Raw genomic sequence first — 12,178 nt, 5'->3', positions numbered from 1 at the left:
TTAGCGATGGATTCATTTGTCCATAATCGCAATGAGATCGCTGCGCACGCACAGTGCTGCTTATACGCATACGCAATGGCAAACAATAACTGTACGTACGTAGTCGCCTTTGCATCCATCTCTAAATGAGACTCGGGTAAATTTACTAAGAATTGAGTGATCAAGGTTTTTTTTTCAACTCTATTAGCATCGCCGAAACTCTGGTGAATTGAGGCTCCAGAAACTCAGATTTGCTGAGAGTGAGTTGGCCGATGGTGAAGCAAATCGAGATATCTCCCCCGAGTAGCAAGTTTTGAAGGAGATTACTCGATGAAATTACAGTGTCTTCTCTCTGCCGTACTCTCCCGAACAAGCAGTCTGCACATATCAGTGAGATATGTGAAGGCTGCTTGTGTGTTGTACCTGTAAAAAAATCTTTTAATAAAACTACGTAGGGTCCCCCCCCCCAATAGCATAACCAGCCCCTGGGTTGCTCAGCCAGTACTGGTTCCTAAAATTACAGGGAAAAAAAACATGTAGGGTTCCCCTGTAGTGTAGGAACCAGTATCTGACTGCAGGACCAGTCCTGGTTTTTAATATAGGGGGAAAAAATGCGTAGTGGTCCCCCTATATTTAAAACCAGCCCCGGACCCAAACCGACCGGGGTGTAATGCCACAGCCAGGAGACCCCATCACCGGGTGTCCCCAGCCAAAGCATTCACACTCAAAGCTGGTCAGGCCAAGCCGGGGATCTCAGGGGAGGTGGTGACCCCCCCCCGACCCCCAAGAAGGGGTTCCTCCTCTCCCGAAACCCCCGGCTTAGTCTGAACCCCGGGTGTTTCCCCGCACCCCTGGGCTGTGGGTACGGGGGTAATAATGCGGGAAATAGTTCAAAACTATTGTATTTTACAGTGGAACTACAGGTGCCAGTATGCCTGCCCTTTTGCACTTCTGGAACTACAAGTGCCAGCAGGCTGCCGGCATCTGTACTCCCACTGTAAAATAAATAGTTAAATAACAACATTACACACACCGTATACAGTATAACTTTAATACAAACACCTATCCCACTCACACATACTTACCTGCTGCCAGATCTTTACGTCCGTTTGTCCCGTAGAATCCACTGGGAGTATCAAACAGTACTCGCCTACATCCTGGTGCCGGTCTCCGTAGCATCCCCGGGTCTTGGCAAAATAACAGAGTGACCCGGACCAGACATGTAAGGCCCCCATACATGGTGAGATTCAAAGTTGGTAAGATCAGTTGTACGATTTCCCTTGAAATTCTTCATAAGATGTGCTTAAATGGTGTACGATTGATCATTGAATAAAATGCATAGAAGTGTATCACATTGTACACAATCAGTTGAGATCTCTTTGCAAAACCATCTGAACTGCGATCCAACTAGACGGCGGCGGGGATGCGCATTAGGGTCGCAGAAGACTCAAAACAACTATTTGCAAATGATTGGTCTGTCGAACCTGTAGATAATGCCAAAATCGTGTTAAAAATCGTCCCGTGTATGGCCAGCATTACATTAGCGGTGTATGTGTGTGACCACATACTCCGCTAACCGGCTCCCGACTACTCAGTGTGAACTGTCAGGGGCCGGTAGCCAGTCAGCGGCTGCTAACTGTAGAGCGGCCGCTGATTTGGCTCCTGACTGACTGACGAGCCCACGTGGGAACTGTCAGGAGCTGGAGATGAAGGGAAGAGCCTCGGGCTGCAGACTAAGCCTGGGTTTTCGGGAGAGGGGGGGCCCTTCTTTGGGGGGGGGGTGGGGCAGTGACGCCACTGCTCTTATATCTAAATCTCTCTGAACATAAATCTGCCCATCTGCAGGCGCCAAGTCGTAAAGTTAACCCTTTTTTTGTTTTGCTCTCGCCTCTGAGTCAGCCCCTTTATGTCATATATTTTTTATTTAAAAATTTTAAACTGTTGTTTTGCTTTAGCCAGTTAAACATATTAATATGTATTCATTGATATGGTTTTGGTTATATTTGTATTAAAAATTAGTTTTAGGATATGTTCTAGTATGATGTAAGAACCCATTGTGGCGGTCAGTAAGTATTAATTTCCTCCCAAAACAGCAATGTGTCATCCAGCAGTCGCATCTGTTAACGGCATCCTCAGAGTAAACGTTAGAACAGGGATAGGGGACCTCAGGCCTGGGGACCGTATAAGGCCGGCGGGATCACTTGGTCTGGCCCTCAAAGCTTTTTTTTCTGCTAGCCTCATCTGGCTAGCAGGGTGCCTAGAATGGCACCCTGCAGACTGAACCTATGCAGCAGTGCCGCCTAGAGCGTCCATTGGATGCTTCAGACTGTTACACCGCTGCCCTTACAGGTCCCCGGAGCATTCTGTAATCACCGGCGATTGTGGCCACACCCCGTGTGCCGTCACACGGAGGGGGCATGGCCTGCATAGGGCCCGCGAATAATGTTATATCAAAATGGCCCTCGGCAGAATAAAGGTTCCCCACCCCTGCATTAGAATAAAGGGGGCAATTATTTGAATGAAGCGTTTGTGAACTAATACACTTGCTCATAGACTTCCTTTATATTTGCATAAATGGAACCATAAAGTGGGCTATCCATTAGGCAACCTGAAAAACTGACCGACTAGCGTTCAGTCCTTCAGGTCGCCTAGGTGCGGTGCCCGCACTGAACAGCGTTCACTGAACGTCATTCACTGCAGGAGACCGACCTATCTGCGAACGTGTGGTTGTCAGGTTGACGAGCATGTTCCACAGATAGTCAGCGTTGGTAAGGACCCAGCGTGCACACGCATCGCTGGTCCTTGCCGGCTATCCATTAGACGACTTTCTGAACGATCCAACCAAAACCTCCTCAAAAAGTCATCTAATGGGTAGGTCCCTTTAGAGTTGCAGGAGAAATCATGGCAGAACTCCCATTGCTAAATGGTCTTCTATGCTGTAGTAGTTTAGGAGAGCGTATTAAAAGTGTGTGTGTATGTATGTATATCTCTGCCTGTAAGTATAGTTTTATTATAAGTGTGCTTTCTGCATTCCTGTAGGTCATAGTAAAGTACTTCTAAAGCCTAGAAATACTGAAGAGGTGTCTTATATCCTGAAGTAAGTATCTCTAGAGCTCGTCTCCACACGACGAAAAATCAAAGAACACAGCACCTTAGATGTTACAGAACCATTGTCCATGAACATGTTTAGTTTCACTATAAAAGTAGGATCATTTAGCCTGTAATAATCATACTTCATATTTAATGTGCCTCAAAATTTCCAGTGCGTCAGACAGTCACAGCTATAGATCCTACAAGTACAATTGCACATAAAACAAGCAACAAGCACAGACAAGGTTGACAAATAGAGATGCAGACATAGGGTAAAGCGTAAAGAGGGTTCTCACAAGAACTCACAATCTATCGAGACAATGCCATTTCAATTTTCTAATTCAACACAGAAGATTACAAGCTATATTACCATACGGAAATTGTATATTGTCATTCTAAAGACACATTTACATAAATGGGAGCATTATATAATGGGCTGCACAGATTTTCTGCTCATTTCATTCTTTTTTTTTTATCTCATTTTACATTACCTATAAACTCGGAGTCTGTGTACATGTGCTTTCTAATATATACAAATCTCAATGAACATACAGTGCTTACAGATCAGAAGCCTGAAAATTACACTTTCTACTTCAGGGTCCATAGGGGGTCCACAGGGTTGACCTTTGGGTATAGGTTGGGAACCAAATCCGGGCACCACGCAGTTAAAGCTTTTAGCTCCCAGGATGCACTTGGGTCCACTCTCCCTATAACCCCACCCCCAAGCCAGAGGCACCTCAGTTTAAGTTGGTGCCCGGCCGGAGTCGGGTCACCCTTTAGTGCAGTGGGGAGCTGATTAGCAGCCCCATAGCTTTATTTTTTCTAAAGGACAAAGGCCCTCATTCAGAGCCGTACGCTCTGAGCAGAGCGCACGCTCTGAATGAGGGCCGGGCTCCATTTTCATGGAGCGTCCTCCTGGACGCTCGTATAGCTGTGGGTCACCACCCACAGGCTATACGAGTGTGCTTTTTGATGGCCGCGATGGTCGAGACCATCGCGACCATCGAAATTGCGAGCCGGAGCCTGCGGTTGAGGTTTTCAACCGCAAGCTCCGGAGTGATTTTGGCTCTATCAGAGCCAAAATCACTCCCACTGACATCACTAGTGATGTCAGTGGGCCGGCTTCTGACGGGAGGCGTTCCCGTGGGAACGCCCCCGTCAGGGAGGCACGCCCCCGGCACGCCCACCAAAGGGGGCGTGCTGTCAATCAACATTGACAGCACGCCCCCTTTGATCGGACACAACGAGCGAAGGATTTTCCTTCGCTCGTCGCGTCTGGCGCATGCGCACGACGGAGCTCCCTCCGTCGTGCGCATGCTCAGTGCATAACATCGACCCACTTGCGAGCGGACAGCCGCTCGCGAGTGGGTCTGAATCAGGCCCAAAGTTTTTTATTTTTACTTTGGATTCTTCAGAGCGGCATAGGACGTCTAAGCTGCCGCTCCGTCACCCCGCTGGCGCTGAGACGCCAGTACAGATCTGGGGATCTCAGCGGGACCCCAGAGTCTGTACTAGCCGGACTCTGCAGGCGCCCAGGACTGCTGCCGGTTCCACGGGGAGCAGGTAAGGCGCGGGTCACCTCTTGCAGTGTTCCACACATTTGAAATGCAGTCCTGTGCCTCCGGTCTCTGGGGACAGACCGGAGGCGCCGGCAGTGGCGGCGGGCCCCCCATACCCCGTGTGTCCACTAGACCACCAGGGACTTAACGATCGGCGCAGGGAGCCGGCGTCCCGGGGGTTAATAGCCGGCCAGGGGAGGCAGCCGTCCCTGTTACAGCGGCTCCTCCCCTCAGCTCAGCGCGCCTTTCAGTATCTATAGTCTGGCGTCGCTGAGCTGCTTCCTCCGCGGGCCACGCTTCTTCTGAGGTCTCCAGCGGCCATTTCTTTGTGGTGCAGCAGAAATCTCCGGAGATGGCAGTTGGTCCAGTCCCCCTGCGTACCTCACCATCAGGTCAGTGTACACAGCGCTGTAGCCTTCCCAGACACTGAATCTGGGTAAGTTGCATGCAGTGTAATAGTGCAGTATATTATATGAAATGTTTATGTATATATGTGTATATCTGCATTGTATGTGACTTATGCTAGTGCTGACTGTACTTTATTCTCTCACCTGTCAGTGTATATCTATCCCTTTTCCTTATCTGCCCTAATACAGCTGTACTTGGGGTGGTTCTGAGACCTCACATTTATATACTTGTTAATATTTGTGAGGTTTGTCATATACTGTTGCGTGCTGCACGTTGCCATATTTTGAGTGGAACTGTGTGTTGCATACGCTGAAAATGGGTCCCTGCAGCTAATTTTTAGTATCAGTCAGGACCAGTATAGTGCTGCTTGATCGCAAGGCTTGGTCAGATAGACCAGGAGATAGAGCGTTATACTGCACCCATTTTTACTATCCTGCAAGCCATGTGCTGCAGGTGTTAGTGCGGAGGATTTAACTCTTAAAGGGTTCTGTATGTGGCGTCATCGGGTGCCGGCCCCTTTCACGACCCCCTTGGGCGGTTTGTTTTCTCGGGATCCTCTTAATTGCGGATCGCCGGGCGGGCCCCATTGTTGTACCTCACTTGGGGTTACTTCACCATACTGCCCTTTTTCATCTCGGGGTATCTCGCAGTTTTTGCACTCTTCCCCTGTGACACAGACTATCGCTCCCTGCAGGGGTTTTTTGAGTATATGAATTCTCCCTGGTGTCACAATAGTCTGTCATGCCCCTTGCAGGGATTACCACAACAGCCACCCTGGGTGGATGTCGTTTTTCTACGAAACGCAAATTGGCGTGGTTGACGCCCTGTGGTTACTTCCCAGTTGGCTCTGCCGTGAACTGGATACTGTTTTGGGCTCTTTCCCTCTTACACGGGGGGAAGCCTATTTCAAGTATTATTATCCCTGCTTTAGGGCTGGTGGCAGGTCCATTCTGGTTAGAGTGAATGTTGACCTGCACCTGTATCATACACCCTCAGTATTACGTGCCTTCTGGTTCCCTGTTGTTGACTAGCGGGTGGATCGCATGGCGGGACTCTGGCTGTTGCCAGATATGAGGTATTACAACAGTGTTTGGCCTCCTGTCCCAAATTCCCTGAGGGTCATCACGAGCCCCTCCTGGGGTGGATGGGCGTGTTACTCGTCGGATTACAGACGTTACTACGCATCCCATTCCTGCGTGGTCGGATTCTTCTGATCCGTAGGTGGTAACTCTGCCTGAAATCAGTATACTCGCTTTCAGGGGTTGTTACCCATCCTACCATGGCTATAGCAGGGTTGGTTAATACTATTGCATACTGAGCTGATGCATTTGTAATGTTTTTTTCCCCTCCAACACGTCTGGGGTTCAAATGTATTTGGTCGCTCACATAATATATGCAGTTGTCATAGGTGGAAATGCCTATATTGGATACCAGTCTCCTAACTTTCAGAGTTCCGGCTGCGACTGTATCCTCCGTCACACCCTATGGCTGCGCTCTGGGAATGCAGAGGTGCAGATACCATCTATAGGGTAGATCTTGTTGGGTCCTGACCTTGACAGTGGCAGTACAAATTTCCCGCCTTCAGCTATGCCCACTACAGGGCCTCAGACTAAGTCTATTAAGTCTTTTTGTCCTCGGGGTCAGCCTAAAGGTCTGTTTCTTCATAGGCTGTCGGCCTTTACAAGGGCCGACATATCCAGTACCGAGCAGGCCTGGACTGCCAGCCGATCCTGCTTCTGAACCTACGGATATATCGTCAGCCTGACGAGACAGGCCTACCACTGGGAGATGCCGATTTTCTCAGTTCGCCCGGTACTAGTGTCTAGTTGCTGCGGCTCCTTGGGTAGGAGGGTACGCCCTCTCTTTGCTCAGGCGGCCTATTTCCATGTGATGGTACGCAGGCCCTTATTCGGACCCGAACAGGGCCTTACAAATCCAGAAAGCTATACAGTTGTTGCGGTAAGCGGAGCTAATTGGGCCATCCCCACTTTCTCAGCGAGGGACTGGTTGTTCTGCTTTCTTTCTGGTGCGGTGGCTGAATGGTCCTCTTTGGCCTATTCTCTGTCTCAATTCCCTGAACCAGTTCCTAAAGCTACCTGGGCTCAGGAGGCAATCCCTATGCTCCATCATACTATGTTTGGAACCTGGGGACTTTATGGTATCACTGGATATACAGGACGCGTGCCTACGGGTACTTACAGAGACCTTGCCTCAGCATGGACTGAGGTTTGCTGTATCACAGCACTTACGATGCTCTGCCTTTTGGGACTGTTCTCAGCCCCACAGGGGTTTACCAGCGTTTTGGATTTTCTGACAGTTCTTCTGTTCAGTATATCCCAATGCTCCTGTACCTGGATGGCCTCCTGCTCTTAGCAGGATCACAGGGGTGCTTTACAGCCGGGTCAGGTTGACTGTGGCTTTTTCAGGGTGCAGACGTTTAATCAATGGGGAAAAAGTCCTCCCTGCATCCCTCTCTGGGTATTCTTCACCTAGGAGCCCTGCTGGATTCTCAGAATCTGAGAATTCTTCTGGCGTAAGACGGCATCTCCACTCTTCCATTAGGAGTACATGGATGTCTGCGCAGTCGACATATGTCTTTACACTCTGGGATGCATGGTCCACTATTCAGTGTCTGCCTTTGGAAGGGTGGAATGGGCTTAGTTCCATTCCAGGCCTTTCCATAATTGGCTTATCTCCAGATGGAAAAGTTTTTTCTGTCTGATCACTGTTCAAACGATGATGCTCTCCCCGGAGGCAAGTCGGTCCCTTTTCGGGTGACTATGGTCATCTCGTCCAGGGTATTCTTTGCTAAGGACAGTGTCTGGTTCGCATCCATTTCAGTGCAGTTGGATGTCTGTCGATTCCACCCTGTCAATTAACTTGTTGGAACTTTAGCCTGTCTTGGGCCTTCACTCTGGTATAGCCCTTGTTTCCCGGTGAACCTGAAAAAGTTCAGTCCGACAGGGTCAGAACAGTGGCTTCCTTTTTAGCAATACTGTTCGTTGGGTGGCAATGTCAGGTATGTCATACATTCGGACATTGTCTGAGGGTCTCCTCCCGACCATCTCGATAGTGTTCATTTCAGGTGCTCTCCATTGGGAAGCGGGAGTCCTCAGCCGTCACGACGTGCATCCTGCGGACTAGTCTCTTCCCCAAGAGAGGTTTCATCTCCTGGTGAGCAGGGGGGGGGGCCCTCCTGAGGTGACCCTCCTGGCCTTCTGACTTTATCACACCATGGTGTTACAGTCCAACTCTGGGGATTTTGAAGCAACATTCAGTGACTCTTTGTCGGTGAAGTGGTTCTTCCAATTTGCGTACCTGTGTTCTCCGGTCTCCATTCTTCCTCGAGGGAAGTGTTTCAATCGAGACGGAGATGCTTTCCTGCTGGTGGCTCCTGATTGCCCCAGATGTCAGGGGTACTTGGTTTTTCGGAGTCTCTCCATCGATACTCCATTCCTGATGCTTCACTACCCAGATCTGTTGTCTCAGGGTCCTGGGGTTTGCCTTGGACCTTGGTCGTTTGTTTTTGACTGCGTCGATACAGTGGTCTTACGGCTTCCCTGGCTTTGTCATCGTTGGAATGATTAGAGCACATGGATCAGCTTTTGCTGGGACCTACCACAAACTGTGGCAGCCATAATTCTTATGGTATTATACCTGTCAATACGATCCTCTGGTGTCCAGGATTTCCAGATATTCTGGCATTCCTTCCGGCTGGCTTGGGTTTCACCCTCGGCCTGGCCTTCCTGACAGTGCGGATCTCTACACTGTCAGTATGATTAAGATATGGAATTGCTCCGCTCTGGTATCCAGTTTATCCTTTGGAGTGTTTTCTGGATTATGCCTCCATTTGTCCTCCCTAGGGACTCCTTGGGAGTTAGTAGTGGTTCTTCGTTAACTCCGGGGAAAGTTAATGGAACCGCTGGTTGTGATAGCCATTACATGGTCTATTGCTTTGGCTTTCTCTCTTTCTCTCAGGGAGTTTATATCAACCAGGTGAGTGTCGGAATTGGGAGCGTTCTCATGTGGCTCCCTCTTCTGGAGGGCATCTTGTCAGGGTGTGAGTTGCTCTCACCCTGTGTTTCTTCTTAGTGATTTTTAGGTTCCATATTATTATGGTGCGGTCATTCAGTCCCCAGTCCTCTCGGCTGGTGTGGCCTCATTGACTGTGGTCCGGCCTCTGTGGATTTATGTGATCCATTCAAGTTCCTGACGGAAATCGGACTCCTTATTGGTGGTCTGAGATTTCTGGTTTTAACAGGAAAGGATGGCCGGCCTATGGCCAAATGTTGGCTGGATGGCCTCGTATGTTTTCTTCAGGGGCCTACCCATGGGTAGGCCTTTCTGTTGTTGATGCTTGTTTTTTCTCGGGCCATGTAACCCTCGTTGGTGGCTCACTGTGGCGCCTTGGCTGTTTTGCCTTGCTAGGTGGCCACGTGGTCTTCTGTCCACACCTTTTTAAGGTTCTAGGCATTGGTTTCCTTTGCCTCTCAGGATGCTTCCTTTTTGGCGGCGGATTCTCCTCTCAGCACAGGAGCGTCCCCTCCCTTGGTTGAACTGCTTTGGGACATCCCCAAGGTCAACCCTGTGGACCCCCTATCGACCCTGAAGTAGAAAACAAGAGATATGGTAAGAACTTACCTTTGTTATCTCTGTTTCTACGAAGTCCATAGGGTCCACAGGGCGCCCGCCCTGACGCACCTGGCTTCAAATGGGCTGTGTGGCTGGTCACCGGTTTTCCGTCTCCCATTTCTGTGAGTATGGTTATCGAGTGTTCCAGTTTTCTCTCTCTTTTTCTCTCCTCCGCCGGCCTTTGGCTACTTACAAACTGAGGTGCCTCTGGCTTGGGGGTGGGGTTATAGGGAGAGTGGACCCAAGTGCATCCTGGGAGCTAAAAGCTTTAACTGCGTGGTGCCCGGATTTGGTTCCCAACCTATACCCCAAGGTCAACCCTGTGGACCCTATGGACTTCGTAGAAACAGAGATAACAAAGGTAAGTTCTTACCATATCTCTTGTTTTTATAACTATTTATCAGCATTCTACTGTTGATTTAGCCCAGCAAGACCCTATCAAGTAATGCAGTGTGATTGTGTTAGGTGATCATTAACACATACCAATGAACTTTCTAGAATTTCTTTGTTCTTTTACAACCATTCCTTTTAAATGTTGCTTGCTGTCCTTTGATTCAATTAACTTATCTGTTCTTAACTCCTAGAAGCTATATACAGTATGGGTAATTAGTATATAGATAATCCTAGTAAATACAGCTTCAACTCTATTAAGCTGGGTACACACCTGAAAGATTTATCTGCAGATCACCTGATCTGCTGATGGTGGTTGTCGTGAGGACATTGGCCAATTAATCTTTTACTCCGTACACACTGGCAGATCGTTGTTGTGAAATGTGTCAAATGTTCCTGCAATTTACATAATGGGCTGGCCTTCTATAGAGCATACCACCGGTACAGGAAATATGCCCACTAGTCTCCTGTGATGTTCTGCGGCTATAACGTCATCTGTCTCACAGTACCTTTCACGTTTAGCTATACATTAAAACATGATTATATGGGTCAGGTGTGTGGCTTTGGGACACCTTTAGTGCAGCTCTACCTCGCAGTTTTTCAAAATTCCTTCCCTGCTGCCAAGTTCAAGCTGGAAACGATATATTGCATAGTATAAGTAGTATATGTGCCCCTGGGTTACACTATAAGAGAGTAGTAGTATATGTGCCTGGGTTACCCCAGGAGAGAGCAGCTGTATATGTGCCTGGGTTACACTATGAGAGAGCAGTAGTATATGTGCCTGGGTTACCCCAGGAGAGAGCTGCAGTATATGTGCCTGGGTTACACTATGAGAGAGCAGTAGTATATGTGCCTGGGTTACCCCAGGAGAGAGCTGCAGTATATGTGCCTGGGTTACACTATGAGAGAGCAGTAGTATATGTGCCTGGGTTACCCCAGGAGAGAGCAGCTGTATATGTGCCTGGGTTACACTATGAGAGAGCAGTAGTATATGTGCCTGGGTTACCCCAGGAGAGAGCTGCAGTATATGTGCCTGGGTTACACTATGAGAGAGCAGTAGTATATGTGCCTGGGTTACCCCAGGAGAGAGCTGCAGTATATGTGCCTGGGTTACACTATGAGAGAGTAGTAGTATATGTGCCTGGGTTACCCCAGGAGAGAGCAGCTGTATATGTGCCTGGGTTACACTATGAGAGAGCAGTAGTATATGTGCCTGGGTTACCCCAGGAGAGAGCTGCAGTATATGTGCCTGGGTTACACTATGAGAGAGCTGCAGTATATGTGCCTGGGTTACCCCAGGAGAGAGCTGCAGTATATGTGCCTGGGTTACACTATGAGAGAGCAGTAGTATATGTGCCTGGGTTACCCCAGGAGAGAGCTGCAGTATATGTGCCTGGGTTACACTATGAGAGAGCAGTAGTATATGTGCCTGGGTTACCCCAGGAGAGAGCTGCAGTATATGTGCCTGGGTTACCCCAGGAGAGAGCTGCAGTATATGTGCCTGGGTTACCCCAGGAGAGAGCTGCAGTATATGTGCCTGGGTTACCCCAGGAGAGAACAGTAGTATATGTGTCTGGGTTACACTATGAGAGAGCTGCAGTATATGTGCCTGGGTTACCCCAGGAGAGAACAGTAGTATATGTGCCTGGGTTACACTATGAGAGAGCTGCAGTATATGTGCCTGGGTTACCCCAGGAGAGAACAGTAGTATATGTGCCTGGGTTACACTATGAGAGAGCAGCTGTATATGTGCCTGGGTTACACTATGAGAGAGCAGTAGTATATGTGCCTGGGTTACCCCAGGAGAGAACAGTAGTATATGTGTCTGCGCTACACCAGGAGAGGACGGTAGTAAATGGCTCACCATATATAGGAAAATTTAGAATATAATACAAACAGAAAATAAAAAGTAATTAAGTTCAGCACACACACCTTGCTTTCCCATTTAACATTTAAAATGTAAATATCCTTTATTGCTGCAGACACATTGCAAATATCAACGTAGAAGTGAAACGGTGCATCGGTTCAGCGGCGCATGTTATCATTACCCCACATGTCTTAAAATGATACTAATTACTTGTTCAAGTGATATCCGCATGTATTAATCTCGAGAGGATTCT

The 12,178-nt window shown here is 48.6% G+C and overlaps 1 protein-coding gene across 4 annotated transcripts in view; it reads left to right on the top strand.

Annotated features, from left to right (window-relative positions):
• Window positions 1–12,178, top strand: part of D2HGDH (D-2-hydroxyglutarate dehydrogenase) — a 52,210-nt gene that overhangs the window by 5,154 nt on the left and 34,878 nt on the right. For all 4 annotated transcript variants that reach the window (XM_088479212.1, XM_088479213.1, XM_088479211.1 and 1 more), the window contains exon 3: window positions 3,019–3,076. In XM_088479212.1, the coding sequence (XP_088335338.1) occupies window positions 3,019–3,076 (58 nt within the window). The remainder of the gene's footprint in view (window positions 1–3,018; window positions 3,077–12,178) is intronic.

The sequence above is a fragment of the Taudactylus pleione genome, unplaced genomic scaffold (genome assembly GCF_031769625.1).
Source record: "Taudactylus pleione unplaced genomic scaffold, aTauple2 ptg000229l, whole genome shotgun sequence".
NCBI lineage: Eukaryota > Metazoa > Chordata > Amphibia > Anura > Myobatrachidae > Taudactylus > Taudactylus pleione.
This window is presented reverse-complemented; position numbering and strand designations above follow the sequence as displayed.